We start from the raw sequence: 18,403 nt of genomic DNA on the forward strand, positions 1-18,403 counted from the left end.
TTTCATAATCATACCTCTTTATTCAATGACTTATATTCATACAAAATCTATAGGTAGAGTCCAAATGACTGCAGGACAGTCAAGTAACAGATCAGGCAGCGAAGGATCAGCCACTCCAGAACCTCTAATCTGCTTCCACTTTGGTGGTTCTGTGAGAAAATGTTATTCAAGCTTGTTTTCTTTTTTTTCTTTACCTGAAACCGATACATCGTTTGTTTAGATAATCAGAAAATACAACCAAGGAACGAATTGTACAAATCATGGACATAATGAAGCCAAACAATACTTCTATTATTATTATTATCTTTGTTTCTTTTTTTTCTTAGCACATGCACATTTTCTTTTGAGAACATGCAAAGAGGACATGTCCAGAGGGGGATGGGAGGGGAGCTTTAGAAAACTGGAAGAGGAAAACTTGGCACCCTGGTTACGTAGGGCTCACTGGAGGTTTGAAAATAAGGTCTTTGACATAAACACAAATCTCTGCCCCAATATAGCAACTTGCAATGAGACAACAAGCAATCTATTGTTGCCCTGATGAAGAACAGAGTCACACCTTTATGGTCTAAAATCCCGTGAGATCCATCAAGTACATTGCACAATTAAGAGAAAAAAATTACAACTGTATCTGGATAAAATCAGACCGGGTTAGAATATTTGCAAATAATTTGCATGTTTATAAACTTGCCAGAACAAAATAGGCACAGAGGTTTTGTACTATAATAAAAGCAGGAGGTTTTTCAGATATCAGATAACAAGGACTATAATCATCACCTCCATGGTTGATATAAGAAACAAATTCTTGCCTATTTTCAAAGCTTTACAACCTAATGTATAGCAGTGTACATTTAAGTAGCAGGCTGTCATTAAAGAGAACTCTTTCAGCCATGTACTTTAAAGGATAGGGCTGGCCATGTTCTGCACTATTCCTATTTGGAAGCCAATAAAAGAACTAAACAAAGAGTGGATTTAAGTATTCTCTGTGTATTCAAAACTGCTGCCCAGAAACGATTTAAAATTCATCAGTGAACCACACGCTTGCACTGGGTGACACTTTCCTTCCTTTCCTAAACAACAGTTCAAGTCCCACAAACACTTTCTTACTATCCAATAATTTTAATACTCAAATTTGTGACAAAATAACAGTTTTCAGTGACTTTTCTTAGGATATTTATGAATGTGTAGATTCTGTAGGTAAGGACCAATATTTTTGATACTGTAAGTTAACTGGATTATATAGTATGGTTTAGATATTACATATTGCTTTATTGACCTCTCATGTTTAAACGCGCTTAAGATGCATGTAGCTAAATCAAAATAAAGCACTGGCCCTATATCTTAAGTTAGATTTAAAACTTTGCTAAATGTGACTCAGAATAAAATATAGGATTCATTTAACAAGAACAAAATTTAGGAAAAAGAAAAATAATTAATGTGTTTTTTTGGATCAGTTTATGTGGTTTAGTTGAGGCTCTAATTGAACATAAAAAAAAACCCTTTTGTTGTTAGCGTCACGAGCAAACTAATACATGTAAGCTAGCCTGTTAGAAATGCTTGTACTGGACTTCACGTTGGTTTTCACTGCTGCAATTCATATTGAAATACAAAATACACCAGGCCTTGTGTACAGTTGTAGTACCAGTTTCATTAATCCCACAAAATTTTGGCTGAAATTCAGTTTTCATTTAATTTACACTTCACAATCCTATTGTCAGCTAGCAGATCAAGCTACTCATGAGCATTTTGGCTAACCTTACGATACAGAAAATAACATCTCTGACATCTAGTATTTTTAACACTTTTAAAGGACTGATTGATGAAATTTTAATGCCTTAATTTTAGATAATAAGTGACCATGCTCTAAAAATGAACAGTTAAAAACAGATCGGTGCCCTAATGTAGCAAAAGTGATACTGGAAGATAAATTGACATCTTTAGTCCACAGGGGTAAAAGAATGGCATCAGTTAGAGATGTCTGCAATCATAACCCAGTGTGCTTAAACAATGAAGTAGCATCACATAACCAGAATTACCAGATCGCTGCATTTTATTAGTTAACCCCCCCCCCCCCCCCCCCCCGATTCTTTTAATATTAATATTCTGCATTTTATATATTCTTTAATATATTCTTACATTATTTATATATGTTTTAATATTCAAAAAAATTATAGTGAAATATAAAAATGAGATGACAGAACAGGAAATGTCAGGCTGGTTATCCTTTTCATCAGAAAGCTCCAAAGTCATTGCAACAGAGATTTTTCAATATTAGTTTTCAAGAAGGTTTTAAGATGACATTTGCACTAATTTTATATGCACTTTTTAACTTTCTAAAGATCAATATAGAGCTGGAAATGTTTGCCAACAAATTACTAGCACCAACCCAAGTAGTTTTTAAGTTGAAAAACATTTCTAAAGTCTACAGTAACTAAGTTTAAAAAAATAATTGAAAAAAATACTCTACAAACACAAAATGTAAGATATGAAATTTATAAAATTATATTTTGTTATCTATTCAGAAAGGTTGCCATTGCTAGTTGTATAAATGGGCTTCAGGCTAATAAAGCACAGAAAGAACTGAGTTTTGGTTTGAAATTTGTTGACTGTAAAGAAAATAGAGTATTGCAAGCCTTATTCTGTGAGGATTTATACCCTGCCCAGTTGGAAGAGGTAAAGATTCAGAGGAGTTGGTACAGGTCTGGTTCAGCTCTCACTTTTGAGTGACATAAAACCACTTCATTAACAATCTGAAGAATCTGGCTCTCCCAGCAAGTTTAAAAACCACTACAATTATTTAAAAATACAACTTGACCCAAGTCTGGAAAGAGAAGAACACAGTTTTATATTTTGGGTGGTTCTATCTGAGTAGGCGTCGTGCAGTCAACTTGCAAACCTCAAAAATGCCCTGTGAATTCACTTATATCCATTTGGATACCATTCGTGCCTTTAGTGTGTGTTGTCAGTTAACTGTACACATATGATACATTTACAATTTACAGCTCTTCACACATGAATGTAAAATTTGGTCACAGTCACACTAAAGCCTGAATCTGGAGTTTCCAGAGGGTAAAGCTACAGGGCGGATGAAGTGTCGTCTTGTTGCATAGCCCTACTTTAAGTCAACAGTCAGCAGCAACAACACAACTCTTTATTGTACCTATAAATACGCACACAGGTACCCTCGCGCAAAACTTTGTCTGAGGAAAGATTAGAAGATAGGAAACCCGTGAAATTTGGGCAAATATGGCCAAGAAGGGATTTGCTTGAGGAGGCAGATTTGTCTGGATGTGAGATTCATGTTCAGAAAATCATAAAAAAAAATGGCACTTTTCCCCTCATTCAGAGAATGTTTTCTACCAAATGTCTGGCAGTATATCTGAAAGAGAAAGGCAAATGCTTACCACACACCCTCAGGCAAAAGTACAGACACTATTTTGACAACCCTGGCATGCACTACACTTTGGATCTCTAATTTTAATCTTCCTACGAAAAGATTCATCACAAAAGAAATGTTTTGTTTTTGATTTTTTGCTTTCAACCCAGATTCAAACACAAGTTTTGTTCTGACCACGTTTTTTTTGTTTTTGCTTTTGCGTTTTTTTAGCTACACCCAACCTCCACTGACCCAAAGTCAGGCTCCATTTTAATACATTGTGGTAAAAGAGGCACTTAGTAGTTAGCCACTTAATGTCAAAAACGAGTTGTTCTAGTCCCTATGTGCTCTCACAAAATTACATCTGGGAGATTTTACAAAAGTGGGATTCTAAAAACTCAACTCTGGTCTTATCTTAAGTCATTGTGTGACTCTTGTGTTTACTGGGTGTTATGACAGAATTTTAAGACATACATTAAAAACAAAAAGCTTTCCTAATCTGCTCTGGTAAAGATGTGCTGCAATACAATAAAGAAACAAACCAGGAGAAAGCAAGAGAGAGAAATTTGGTAACAAAATAAGACATACAGCAATAAAAAGTGTGGTGTGGGCAGTCATATCAATGCCGGGGATGAGCATCAGTCTAAAGCACAAACAACAGGGATATTTTGGCTTTTGTCTTCTTCTCCACTGAATATACTGGCCAAGGCAAAATACTTGAGAGCCTCCACATGTGCGCTAATTCCAGTGCAAGTAAAGGGGTTAGAAAAAGTCAGTGTTTTTCTCTTGAAAGTGGTTGATATATTAAAAAGACAGTAACACTAAAAAGCTGTAATTATTTCTGATCCCCTCTCAGAGCGCTTTCCACTGACTTTCCCTCATCGTGTTTTCTTCTGTATCAGTCGCCTGGCCTCCTGTTGTACCAGCTCCTGACCTGAGCGCTGAGCAGCACTCATGAGCTGCCCCATTCTAGCTAACAGCAGGCTTTCTAAAATTTTCTGCCACGTTAGCACCAGTCATCCTCCTCCCTCTCCCTGAGACTTCCTGCTCCTCTATTCCCAGGCCCAGACGAAGAGTTGACCCCAAGAGTGAAGTGGTACCCATTAGGCATGACCACTGCTCGGCCCTGTGTGGTGGGTGCTGTGACGGGTGTAGCAGTAGTTGGGTGAGATGCGGAGGCTGTAGAGGAGGCAGCAGTTCTGGCAGAGCGGCCTCCTCCTTGGCTGCTTAAAGCATCCTGGAAGTCCTCCTCATCAAGGAGAGCCTTCTGAGACGAGTCCTGCTGCTGCCGGTTTAAATTAGGGTCAGACCCAATTCGAGTAATTGGTATTGGGGACTCCTCGTGGGCTCCGAGTAAGCGATCATGCTCTGAAAGACCACGGCTGAAGCGAGTCTGGTGCCCTGTTGTAGCCATGATGGCACTGGATGGGAGATTGGAGGGGTTGGTAGTCTTGTAGGCCACAGCGGGACGAGGGGTGAGGGGCGTCTGGGGGAGCTGCCTGCGACCACGACCCGGTGTGCTTGAACCAGATGGAAGTGTCCCGTGGCCAGATTTAACCACACTGCCGCCATGCTGAGAAAGGAAAGACTGAATGATTTAGTTGCACAACAGCGACTTTGAAGGATTAATCCTTTTTTTTTAGTTTTAATGTTTGTTATTTGTTCACCTGTCCATACATCCTGTAAAGACATCCCTTCTTTATGTTATCTAAAAGCACAATAAGCCACATGGGCACAAATATACAGACCAATGTTACTATGAGAAGGCAGCAGGTTTGTTGCTGTAGTTGCAGACACAAGGGAGGTCCAAGCTGAAACCATTAATTAGGACTGATTTGCATAAAAGCATAATAGCCTTTTAAGAAAAAAACCCCACCAGAAGTGTTTCTGGGGACACAATAATGAGATGGACCAGATGGGGAAGTGACAGAAACCAAAACATTTCAGTTTTTGCAGCATTTTTTTTGTGTTTTCGTTGTGTTTTGTGTGCGTTTGCAGCATTTTTCTGTTTGCTGGTGTTTTCTTAAGTTGCAGTCCATGTGACCTTTCAGTGCTACCATATTAAACCCTAGTGGGGTTGTCCCTTTGAAGGTGGTCCTTAGAGTCACTGACCCATTCTGTCATCATATGAGTCACATGAACCAAGGAATTGGTCATTATAGTCACATGAGCCAAGGTGTGAATTCTTTGAGGCACTACTGCCCCACCTTGCAATCAATTGAGTTATTAAGGTCATGTGGACCAAGGTGTAACTGGGGGCTAAATGCCTGTAATGCGATCTCAGGACCACCATAAAGGTGAAAAACTTTTTTAAAACTGAAGCCTCTCAGATTAAAGGTGGAACATCTTCATGAACCTAAAAAGAATTACAACTGCCTTCTACTCAACGGTTTAGGACTTCCTTTGGGATGGTGCACAACCTGATGAATGTTGGCTAAAAAAAAAAAAAAAGTATGAACATGCTCTCAAACTCATTCCTCGGATGACATGGACTTAGATACTGTGGACAGCTTAACTGAATACTGCTGAAAAGTGCCTGGTTATAGTTGGAAACACACCTTTCATGATCAGAGAGTTGTTGTCTGCTCTCTGTAAATTGTAAATTGGGCAGGGATAGCTCAGTAGGTAGAGTGGTGGCCCCATGATTGGAAGGTCGGGGTTCGATTCCCCTGAACAGCTACCCTGAGGTACCCCTGAGCAAGGTACCGTCCCTACACACTGCTCCCCGGGCGCCCAATGGCTGCCCACTGCTTCACTGAGTGAATGGGTTAAATGCAGAGAGGAATTTCCCCACGGGGATCAATAAAGTACACTTTCTTTCTTTCTTTCTAAACACAGCGAAGAGAGGACTTCCATGGAGAGATCTATAAATATCCGCCATTCTGGAGAAGATCTGAACATGCCTGAGAGGATGAACTTTAATGGGAGATTGCCCAAATCAGGTTTTGATGGAACTCTTCCCAGAACTTACTGATCATTCCTCATACAGCGCGATCACTCAAAAAGATTTTTTTGAAAAACTTAAACATCAAATTATTAAACAAATCTAGAGGCTTTCATTGTTGATTAAGCTCAAAACTGCAATTTAAATGGGTGTTGATGCAAATGTGGATGTAGATTGACTAAGCTGTAAGTCAGGCCACTGTTTGAATACATACAGACTGCATAACAAGCAAGCTGTTAATCACTAAGCCACATACAGTTTGGCAGGTAACTCACCTGTCTGAGGAAACCAGAGTCCTGTCCCTCTCCTGGAGACGTGGATCGGCTGGGACCAGCTGACTTGGTGTGGCTCTGCTCTCTGCTGCCGTAACGCTCACAGGAATAGTAGCGCTGCTTCTCTCCCGCTGAGGAGTGGTGCCTCCTCTCATGAGGCCGACTGCGGTCCCGTTCCCTTGCTCGCTCTCTGGACAGTCCTTCAGCTGAGGGATCGGTAAATGAATCTGGAGGATGGTACCATCAAAATTGTATATAAATAAAGTTATCTGATTATTATATTATCCTACTGGATAACAGTATCTTGGGGTCTTGTTCACAAAGTTAAAAAGACAAGATTGAAAGATGGATTGGTGAAACTTGCCAATACATTGTGGTGAAGAGAGAGATGAGCATAAAAACGACCCTGTTGAGTTACTATTCAATCTACATTCCTACCCCCACCTATAGTCATGAGCATAGAATGAATGAGGACTGAAAGAATGAAACTGTGGATACAAGCAGCAGAAATGAGTTTCCTGCAAAGGGTGAGAAGCTCGGACATTTGAGCAGCCCACTATTCCACACTGAATTTGGGAATTTCTAGGGTTTACAAAGAATGGTCCAAAAAAGAGAGCAGCAGCTGAGATTTTCTTTTTTGTTTGTTTGTTTTAATCAATGAAAGAAAAAGTCAAGCTTTCACATTAATATACAATTCAATTTGTAAGGTTTTGGAACAGAGCATTCACAGGAGACCTTTATGAAGTGCTAAGGTACAGACAGAAAAAGAAATCCCCAGCAAAATTCGTCTAATCATATGGAAAGACTGACATGAGAAACTCCTGACTGAAGCACTGCAGAAAACCCTTCACCTACATAACCCGATCATGGAACTTTAATCCTATGAAGAATTTCAGCAGCAATGCCTGAAAGGAAAAGTTTGGATTGCTATCTGTTTCTCTATTGAAGTGATGCCAAGTTCTGGTATTAAAATAGTCTCCTTGTAGATTAAAAGCTAACTAATTAATCAATCATTCAACACTCTTAAATAGTCAGTGTATCTACTGAACATTAGTGTTGTAGGTAAGTTTTATAGGATGTGCCGAAAGATCTAAAGTTATCCAAGAAAGAGGACAATTTAATACATAAAAACAGTAAAAAAAATATTCTTTGTGCAAAACCTAACTAAGGAAGTGTGATGCAGGCAGTTTGACAGCTAAAAATGTCTGTCTAGATATCAGTCAGCCGGTAGCTGGCAGAGGAAAAATCAGGGGATCTTAGATATCATAAACATCTGCGATAAATGTCTTTGTAATCCATCTAACAGCACACATCCATCTTCTTACCAAAATGTTTCGTGTTCTGTAATCCATCACAAACTGCAAAAAATAGTTTTTTTCAAATGTTCATAATTAAGAAACCAGTGGCTGCAAATTCTGACCTTTTGTTCAGTTTACTGCTGTTATATATGGGTACTTTTCATTGTTTCACAAAATGAATGTGTTTTTAGTAGAGACTGGTTGGTTCTTGCTGTTAAATACCTGATTGAGATATTGAACTATAAAAGTTTTCTTTATGTTTTGACATCACAAGAGAAATATTTTATTTCTGTTGGCTGAGGATAAACACAGATTTTGTCACCCAAAACAGGTCGCAGCAGACAGCTGCCCCTCCTAAAGCCTGGTTCTGACAAGGCATTGGCTGATTGTTGGAGTTTTCTCTGTATTATTGTATTGTCCCAACCTTACAATACAAAGGGTGTTGATGACACTGATGTTGTGATTTGGATCTTTATAAAATTGAATTGAAATGCTTTATAAGAGGAGTTTCAGTTCAGTAAAAGTACAACTGTGGCTATAGAATTATGTTTACTGAATTGAATGATGGGTCGAGACATTTTTAAAGAGTTCTCTTTTGTTATTATGTGCTGTACATTATAAATCAAAAATCTTTACTAATCATATAATCAGAGATGGGCTGTAATCCAATTACTCTTTTCAAGTAACGAGTAAAGTAAGGGATTACTATTGCAAAAACAGTAATTAGATTACCGTTACTTTCCCGTAGGAACGCTGCGTTACTAAAACCGTGATTTTCTTGCGAGAATGTCTCATGACAGTGACTTAAGCGAGTGCGAAGTTCGTGACAACAGCTGTGTGCAGATCAACAATGGATAATATATCGAGTGCGGGAGAGAGTATGAGCGTGCAGCGTTTAAAGCGTGGAAGTACTGACCTTACTTTGAGTTTGATTCCATAAAAAGTGACAAAAACATTAGTGTCCGTTGTGCGTGGGAAGAAAACTTCTTTTTACAGCGAAAAAAACCCCTAAACTTCCAAGCAAGCACCAGTGCACAACGACGTAATGGGAAATTCACAGAGAAACTCGCGGATTCTTCAACTGACCGCGGCACACCTGCACCAGGGTAAACCTCCGCCTACCCTGCTCCTGCTTTACAGGTGAAAATAGAGCAACAGGACCGCTGAGTCTTTGACTTTATTTATTTTCTGCTGTGTTTTACTTGCATCTATTTGAAAGAGTGAGTGTAAACACAAAAAATATTTTATTTTATGTGCTGGAATGTGCAGAAAATAGGTTTAAATGTTAAACTAATTTATTCAAGTCAGAGAATGTTGCATATAATTAAATTTTTGCTTGATGCATAAAGTTAAAAGATTAAAACTAATAAAACAAGTTTTAAAAAGGGACTTTTCCATTTGATTACATTTTGTATGATGGATTATGTAGAAAAAGTAGAATTGGGCTGAAAGATCTATCGCTTTATCACCTATTCAGGTTGTAAATCGTGTTTTTAAAAAGTAACTAAGTAACTAAGTAATTAATTACTTTTGAAAATAAGTAATCAGCAAAGTAACGGGATTACTTTTTGGGGGAAGTAATCAGTAATTAGTTACTGATTACTTTTTTCAAGTAACTTGACCAACACTGCATATAATAAGAATGCCTCACCAACGGTGCTGGATGGCTGCACTGATGCAGCTCTATCCAGAGACTTCTGCTTCTTGTCTTTGTCCTTATCCCTGCGTCTATGGCAGCGGTGATGGTGGTGATGGTGGTGGGCTCTGTCTTGGCCCTGGACCTGGCCCATCCCTCCAGAGGACTGAGCCTGACCGGGGCGTTCCAGGTCATAGTCCTTCAGCCCGACATCCTGGTAATAGTGCTGTGGTGTCAGCGAGGATGCTGAGCGCTTTATTGGACTGAGGTCCACAATCGGCTGAGAAGGGAAGACAGGTGTGTTATGAGACTAGAGCGCGTGAAGCTGGAAGTAGTTGTTTTTACCCAAATCAATTTTAGTAAATCACCAAAAATATGCACAACACACAATGAGACAGCCTTTTGTTTAAAGGCTGACATTCGATCCCATCTACTCAAAGCACAGATGTTAAAAAAATTAACAAGAAGGAACAAAAATCTGTCACACAACTTGAAGCTACTGGACTTCACTAGCAACTCTGTTAGTGAACAAAGAAAAGGTGGGGGTGGTGACACTGGCTTTGTGGCATTTTATTCTTTTCCCAAGAGGGTACATCGAACTTTACAAAGAATGTAAATAATGAGTCAATTACTACAAGGTTAGCCTCAAATTAAGGTTGTGGCAGCTTGGGCTGTCAAAATATCAAGTTACTCTGTATTATTGTGGCTAAAGAAATTTATGATCAGGATTATATCTGGGAAAAAGTGATTTTGTTTGTACAGCTTGACTTTTTCATGGTGCTTTGTCTCTTTTTGTAAATGAATTATGTTAGAAATGCCTGTATAGAGGAGATGAGAAAGTCAATAACTGTAACTAGCTAATTACAGTGTCTTGTGCTTGTGCTTTTGTTTATTATCCACTGTTTTTAAATTCCACTACATTGTGAATACCCAGTGCCCAAGTGACAACTTATTGTATCGTTTTTAGCCATCAGGCCTAAAATTTAGTTGCTTGTTGCTTTGCTTTACTCCCCGTTGAAAACAGACATTCCAACCAACAGCTATATCTTAATCTAATTACTCACATCCATGTGAAGATGATCCAGACACTCATATTTTGCCAAAATATGGCCATGTACACCCAAAGATAGTTTACCTGTGCTACATTCAACCAAAACATGCTGGAAACACAGTACTGATGTATCAGTAGTTGTGATTAACTTTACAGAGACATTAGTATTATAAGTATTTATGTCTGTGTCTGCCTGATTAAAATAATTTTCCTTTTTGCTCTGTTTTGGGTCTACCGTACCAGCGCCTGAGAAAATAGGCTCATTAGCTGCTTAGTGAGCCATTATTTTTTACCAGACAGCCTATAATATGTAGTGTTTAAAGCAGAATTATATAGAGGTGTGTTGCTTTAAATTTGCACAGTCATCCTTTATTTTCCCTGAAGTACTTTGAATAAATGCCTGGAGGACAGTGACACTCTCTCCAACAAAGTCTTACCTTACTGACCAGTACAGCTACCAGGTAACTTGTGTGATAGGAAGCTGGAACAGCAGCTGAGTTACAACCCCACCTGCTGGTTACTGTGTAGATTTTATTTAATTATTTTAGCCAATCAAAAACATTGTCTTTAATCATACTGTAAGCCCACTAAAAACAGATAAACACGGTTGGTGGATAAACGTTTTTTTCTTTCATTTCTTCTTTATTTTTTTGTACATTGGTTGCTGCTTTCACAGGCAGGAATAGGTTGGACGTGCTGTTCTTTTTGTTCCTACCTCACAGTCTAGCCTGTAGCAACAGTCACACAACAATATCACAACACTGCCAACAAAATAAAATCTAAATCATATTACCAAGTCAGTTTATCTAGTCCACAGTCTTAAAATCTTACCTCTTAGATTAGTGGTATAATCTCTCAATTCTTCCTGTCTCTATTCACACCACTGGAAGAAACAGTGATGTGATAGAAAGGTTTTCTGTCTTTTAACAGAGAACATGCCTTCAACTAAGAGGCTATAAAAGATTCGATTTTGTCTGGAAAAATAAGATTTTAAGACCAAACATGACAACAAATGACAGATAAAGTTGGAGAAGGTTTTAAAAAGAAAACCTTTTAGATAGCAGAAAAGCAGCAGTACTGTCTCAACCTTGTGTTTCTTTTTTAAAGATCACACTAACTCACAAGCAAAAACTACACACTAGATAACAACACTTACATACATACACCCATTTTTACCAAAGTGTAGTACTGTACTGCTGTAACAAATACTGAAAAGCAGGACAGAGTGCTTGACATACCTCAGTTAAACATACAAATGCTTTTTCTGGGTATGTTTAACGGCTAATACTGGGTTTTAATGTGTCTACTGTGTCTATGAACAGTCTAATGGGATGAGCAGTTATTAAACTGTGAGGTGGGGGGTCATTTTATCAATGATGGTGGGGAGGGTGTGAACTCCTGTGATGAGAGGAGCACATGGAGGTAAACAGACATGAGAAAAGAAGAAAAAGAAGAGGGTGTGGACAAGAGGAGGAGAGAGGAGAAGAAAGAGAGGTGTGGCACAACAGGTGGTACATACTGCCAGGTGGGTCCCAGGGGCGTGGCGAGGGTGGCTCCGCTATCAGACAGCACACACAAGAGGAGGTGGGCAAAACATTAGCAGTGAGCATCGAAATCAGGAGAAAGGGAAGACAGAAAAGGAGAGCAGAATCTGAAGAAGGATGAGTCAGTTGAGATTCTGCCTTATATTTCTGTCAATGAAAAGACCAAAACCAACAATGTGTTCATCCTGCTTGTCAACACACACATGTGTCATCATTACCTGACAGAGACATCGACTGTATGGAAACTACCACAAAATGTGGTTTTTAGTCATTTTAATACTTAATGGCTGTCTGTATGTAGACAGGAGGAAACAGTCACGTGATACAAAGTCTTTCAAACTTTTAATACTGAAAAAGTAAAAGGTTAGATTTTGTCTGGAAAAACAACAAATGGCAGATATGTGTCATTTGTATAAAGCCACAAACTTTACAGGTGTGTAGCTGATATCAGGCATAGCATTAGTTTTATACAAGCCATGGAGACCAGATCAGCTATGTCAGCTGATCTCAATGACAACACACTTTTTCTTTCCTTCTTCACATTTAAATGGCAAATCTCACATCAATGCCACGTCTGTTGTCATTGATACCCACTTTGTTTTGTATAGGGGCCTCACTGCAGCTCTCTCTGCCTCTGGCTGCAATATCATGCCATGCCATCAAGTCGAAATTATTGCAGATGGAATAACAATCTTCTTTTTGATCAAAGCGATCCGGACTCCTGACTGAAATGAAGGCTGAGTTCAAAGATGGATGTAGTAGGAACTCACTGAATACTTTGGTCTGAGCATAAGCATGGTGATGGGCACTGCAGCTGGTGTGAATCATGTCCTGAATTTGAAATTAACTTTGCCCATATGTGTGGTGGCTCACAGTAGCGTATGGTGTTCAGGTGGGAGGAGAGGATCTAACAGGGGGGAGGTGCTCAAAACCAGGCTTAGGGGTGATGAGAATGTCTTATAACATGTTCTGCTCAATCTGCTGCCAGTCTTATGATTTTTTTGCAATAAGAATAAGGTGCAGTCGATGTGTTCAAATGCTTTTAAAAGACAATTAAGTAGAAAAGTGTACAAAATTGTCTCTTTATCATGTGTTCACATTGTTCTGCTTTGCGACTTCCAAGAGAAGCTGCTTCTTCTGTAATGTTGCCTCCTTGGAGTATTTTTATTTACCACAAACTCATGTATATTTCACTTCACTAAGCCCTATTGCAACCGGCACCTCTGTATGTACACCAGCTACATTTGACATTATTTTGTGTCTTTAAAAACATTAAAAGAGCATCAAAAATGTGACATTTGCAGTATTTACTCATACTTGATTCATCTTTGCTCTAAAAACAAGTATTAGAAAAAGTGTTAAATATTAATCGATCAACTTGCACATTGTTGGGTTTGATCCTTTGCAAAAACGTCTTAACAGAAATGAAAAACAGAGTAACTCCAGCCTGGTCCGTTAAAATAGAGAGAGCGTGAGAAATCAAAATGCAACATAAACATAAGGAAAGCACATGTTACGTGTTGTGGAAGAGAGCAGAACGACAGAGACAGACACACAAACGCAGACAGGCAAACGGCAAGGCTAAACTGACAAGATCTGACAGGTGGAAAAATCCAGAAACACAGAAATGATGGACAGAAAATTTATCTTAACATGACATCCAAATGCAGCAGCCACGAGCAGCTACTGTAACTCACAAAAGTGAAATAATTAATAATGGTTGCTAAAAAAGTGCATGTCATAAAAATGAACAAATTAGTGCAGTCACGCAAAACTCAGACGTTCTTGTAGGTGAGCGTGATTACAGTAAATATCATAAAAATGTAAGAAAATTATAGGACTTTAAAATTTCAACTAGACCAGTCAGTACCAAACTGGTTTCCTTGACAACAAGCCAGTTTGATTTTTATGCCAGCTTTTTCAATCTGCATCGCAAAAACAAAAACTGAAAGATACCTAATTTTAATGTTATATAATAATCATGCAGCATATGGTTTATGACCTTTTTTAATATAACTATGTAAAGTGTTAACATTTGTCTCTAAATTGACTGCACTACGGTCACATGACTTCACCACCTAACCTCCTATGTTAGCTATGATATAGCTTCTCATTCAGCTGTTTGGTAGCAGACCTATTTTTATGTTCTAGAATGAAATGCGTAGTGTATTTAATGTAAAATCTTTGAAGTTTACATTAAATACACTTATCAATTCATGCATTTAACAAAAAACTCGCTGTTTTAGCGACAACTGAACTGGAGTAACTGGTGCAAAATGTCAAATCATTTCTGGGTTTTAAGACCCATCCCTGCAGCACTCTACACTCATAGAAATGCATATTATAAAATACTTTATTTTAGTGTTTGGTCGCAGGAGATATAAACTTAAAGTTAAACATCTTAGGTAATGTGCTTAGCTGTTTCCATTCAGACATTTACAAAAGAAAAGCATTACTGTCATGTCTGTGCATTATGTGAGCTTTTAATATCTGAGACGTCATATCTAAGGTTTATCTATCACTTTTCTTTAAAAGAGATTTCAAGCTTGTCATGCTTTAAAAACTCTCAGTGCTGTATCTCATCTGGTTATTGCCTTGGTAATATCATTGCCTTTTATACATCAGTACAAATTAACAAAACCTTATATCGCATCAAAGGTAGAGTAATTGTTGTTTCTACACTGGATGCATTTTAGTTAATGGATTTGGTAACGAGCGAGCTATGATCAAAGTACAGAAACCAAAAAATTAGACACAGTATTTTATAGTTCCAAATATTTTTGTCCCTGCCAGGTGTGATAGCTCCTCTCAGTTAGTGTGAAGCTGCTTCCTGTTAACTAATTTCCTCTATCTGCATATTTATTGTATCTTTTATTCTTTACACATCTCCATGCTGAATTTCCTCCTTGGTAAAATATCTGAAATTCTCAGGGGAGGTCAACAGGCTGAATTGATGCGGACTGACAGAGAGCCACTGCTTCCGGCTGCATTCTCTAACCAGTAACCCTTCAGCAGCCCATCAGCCTTTTTCAGTCCATTTTATCTAAAAAAAAAAAAAGTTGCACAATTTCTGGACTAAAACAAGAATCTAGAAAACAAAAAAGTATTGTAAGATTCTTCCTGTGAGTAGTAAAACAAGAGGCATGACCTCATGAGCACCGGAGAGCTTACGTAGTATTCAGCATTTAGTCGGGGAAGAGAGGCTGCTCTGCAGTGACCTTCCAGGCTGGGATATGCCTCTGCATCTGAAGTGTTCTCCACCTGCTTCAGTTCAACCTGTTCCTAAAGGAAAGACAACACAGGCATAAGTGCATATACTTAGAGTGTATGTTATATAATAAACATTTTAATGACTGTGATTTTTTTACCTGAGGTCTTGTTAAATTTTGCACATCCTCCGACTGGCCTCTCTGCAGCTTTCTTCGACTTTTGGGCTTCTGTGAAGCCTGAGAAACATCTCCAGACTGGGAATGTTTTATGGCAGTCCTGTGGTTGAGTCTGTGCAAGAAAAAAAAGACTCTGACTGTAATATCGGATGCTGTCAGCAGTGCAGTGTCAAGGAGGTTTTACTTCAGGTCTGTAGTTTAATTCCAGTCATTCTGAGCCTGCTGGATTCAGATGAACTCATTGATTTCAGTTTGATTTCCTCAAATAAAACTGTAAACAATTCAAACCCTGCTAGGTTATAATGGCCAGGGATGTGGTTGAATATGAACAGGAAAAAGAAATCAAAATAACTCAATCTGGCTGCCGTTGTATCTGGTTTGCCTGCAAATGTTTCACAGATCAACAGTTTATGGCTTTTTCTGAGCATCTGTTTGTGCAACGTGCATCGTGTGGAGAACCCCGAACAATCTGAGTCAGCTGTCTAATGAGGGAGTAATTCTTTGCAATGATATTCTTTGCAATGCTGATGACTCCCAGCTTGTCATTCCTTCATTTGGAACGACATAGATAAAGTCACTTACATTGTGTCCTTGTTAATCAAGGTGTTGGTGTTGGTAGCTGTCGAGGCCTCTGGTTTCTTTTCAGGCTCAGGTGAGAGGACTTGTTTGGGCCTGGAGAACGGTGGTTCTATTTCCTGTATGTGAGTGAATGGCAGTACAGGACGGAACAAGGACCCCAATTTACTCTGGAGAAAGAAGGATAGCATAGAGTTGACAAAACATCAGTGGAGAAAATATTAAAGCTAGTATAATTATATTTAAATCTACTTATTAACACATCTAACACGTACAAAGGTTAATGCTATAGACTATTTTTTTCATCTTGATTATGAGCCAGCCAACCATCATTTCCTAACAGGGCATGTATTGAAACACGTGCAAAAAGGCATGCAAATATTTAAGGCAAAAACAGAATTTGTATAGTTTTATCAAGGTTGAAAGTCAGTATTTGGTACAACCACCTTTATTCTTTAACACAGCTTGAACTCTCTAAGACAAACTTTCTTCAACTAGTCTTCAGAAATAGTTCTCCGGGCTTCTTGAAAGACACTGAAAGCTCTTATTTGGATGTTGGCAGATGATCCCACACTGCTTCAATACTGTTGGGGTCTGGGCTCCTCTGAGGCCGATTCATGACTGATAGTGTTTCATTGTGTGTTTTTCTATCCAGGTATGCTTTTACTGCACTGGCATTGTGTTTGGGATCATTATCCTGCTGAAAAATGAAGCCACTCCCAATCAAGTGCTTTCCAGATGTTAATGCATGATGGATCAAAATCTGATGTTACTTTTCTGATTTCATCAGATTTGACCACACCCCATACACCACTGGCTTAAATGCAAAGAAACTGAGCAATGACAGAGCCTTTAATGTGTTTTACAGATGGCTGTAGACACTCACTGTTGTCCTCCAATTGTCCGTTTCCAGTGCAGTGTAAGTGTTTTGCTAATAGTTCCTTTGGAACAGTTTGATATTGGGCATTTAGTGGGAAATGGGATCGAATTATGTGTTTTTGTTACCGATTGCTAGTAACAAAGTGCCTATACATACAACTAAAAACATAAAGAAGAAGGGGCGGCTCAAGACTTTTACACAGCAACGTAAATGCAACTAAACAAAACCAAAATCTGTAAAACCAAAAGACTAGGTGGTAGAGTTCTGTGATAATTCTCATCATTATAGACGACACTTTCAAACAACCTGATTTTAAAAAAATCCCTTTTCTGAATTCAAATAGCAGCAGCTTTGTTTCTTTCCCTTTCCTTTTACTTGAATCCTTCAATTTGGCAAATATCAAAAATCAATGTGTCAAGAAATACTCTGAAGACAAGTCTAAAAAGGACCAAAAGACGGAAGGAATTCAAGAGGCAAGGATACCAAAGAAAGGCGAGCTTTAATTTTAACATGAATAAACAGGAAGGAACAAAAAACCCAGAAACAGCCTGAAGCAAACAAACAAAAGTGAAGCTTGGCAAACAAAAGCATGGGAAGTGACTAAGGCTGGATGATCAGGAAAAACTACACAAAAATAATATAACCTCACAATGACTTAGAATAAAACTGGAAAGAAACAATGGAGATGAACACACAGTGGGACGCAAACAGGTTGGATAAAGAAGAGGGTACACAGGCTGCTAAACAGATGGACTGACATCTAACCAGGGGAACAGGGGACTATAAATACACAAGGAACAAACATGAAACAGGTGCAACCAGTGAGGGCAAGGCAGACAATGGGTGTGACCAAATAATCTCATTTGCTTAGGATTTTTTCTAACTGGATGAAGTGAGCTGGAGATAATAACGCATGGCTGAATTTTGCTTCGTGATGTACCTGAGGTCCATCTGAAGAATTCTGCTGCTGGAGTCTCTTAGCACGATTCTGCTTATAGAAGTCGTAGATCATTAGAGCCGCATAGACTTTCCCCACAGTCAGCTCGTTATCTAGAAGAGACAAGTGAGAGACAGTTCCTCCAAGTAAGCAGCAGATGGCGACAGAGGAGCAGCAACTCAGGGGTGAGACTGCAACAGTTTGCAGCAGGATTACTCGAGCAAACCAAAAGAAAACACACGGCAACAAAAACTAATCATCTTATGAAGTAGTTAGTACACAGTCCACTAGTGACTAGGTAACCGTACAGTGATTTTTAACTTTTTATGGCGAGTATGTCTTCACAACAGATGTGTTTCTCTTTAATGTTCTCACCACAGTAGACACCTTTTTTTTAACTTTAAAAACTAAAATCTGTATATCTCAATAACAGAATTTATTTTATCATTTTAAACTGTTTGTTTTCTTTAATCTAGCCTAACTTTCAAGCTCAAGCAAGAGTGATA

At 38.6% G+C, this 18,403-nt stretch overlaps 1 protein-coding gene across 1 annotated transcript in view; it reads right to left on the reverse strand.

Moving 5' to 3' along the window:
• cacna1bb (calcium channel, voltage-dependent, N type, alpha 1B subunit, b) overlaps positions 1-18,403 on the reverse strand; it is a 157,877-nt gene continuing 139,474 nt past the window's right edge. Inside the window, exons 40-47 of the mRNA XM_080303293.1 lie at positions 17,901-18,010; positions 16,087-16,250; positions 15,487-15,616; positions 15,290-15,400; positions 12,094-12,132; positions 9,539-9,803; positions 6,593-6,816; positions 1-4,946 (exon numbers count right to left, since the gene is read on the reverse strand). Coding sequence (XP_080159419.1) covers positions 4,380-4,946; positions 6,593-6,816; positions 9,539-9,803; positions 12,094-12,132; positions 15,290-15,400; positions 15,487-15,616; positions 16,087-16,250; positions 17,901-18,010 — 1,610 coding nt within the window. The 3' untranslated portion in view covers positions 1-4,379. The remainder of the gene's footprint in view (positions 4,947-6,592; positions 6,817-9,538; positions 9,804-12,093; positions 12,133-15,289; positions 15,401-15,486; positions 15,617-16,086; positions 16,251-17,900; positions 18,011-18,403) is intronic.

Source organism: Astatotilapia calliptera, chromosome 7 (assembly GCF_964374335.1).
Source record: "Astatotilapia calliptera chromosome 7, fAstCal68.1, whole genome shotgun sequence".
NCBI classification, from domain to species: Eukaryota; Metazoa; Chordata; class Actinopteri; order Cichliformes; family Cichlidae; genus Astatotilapia; species Astatotilapia calliptera.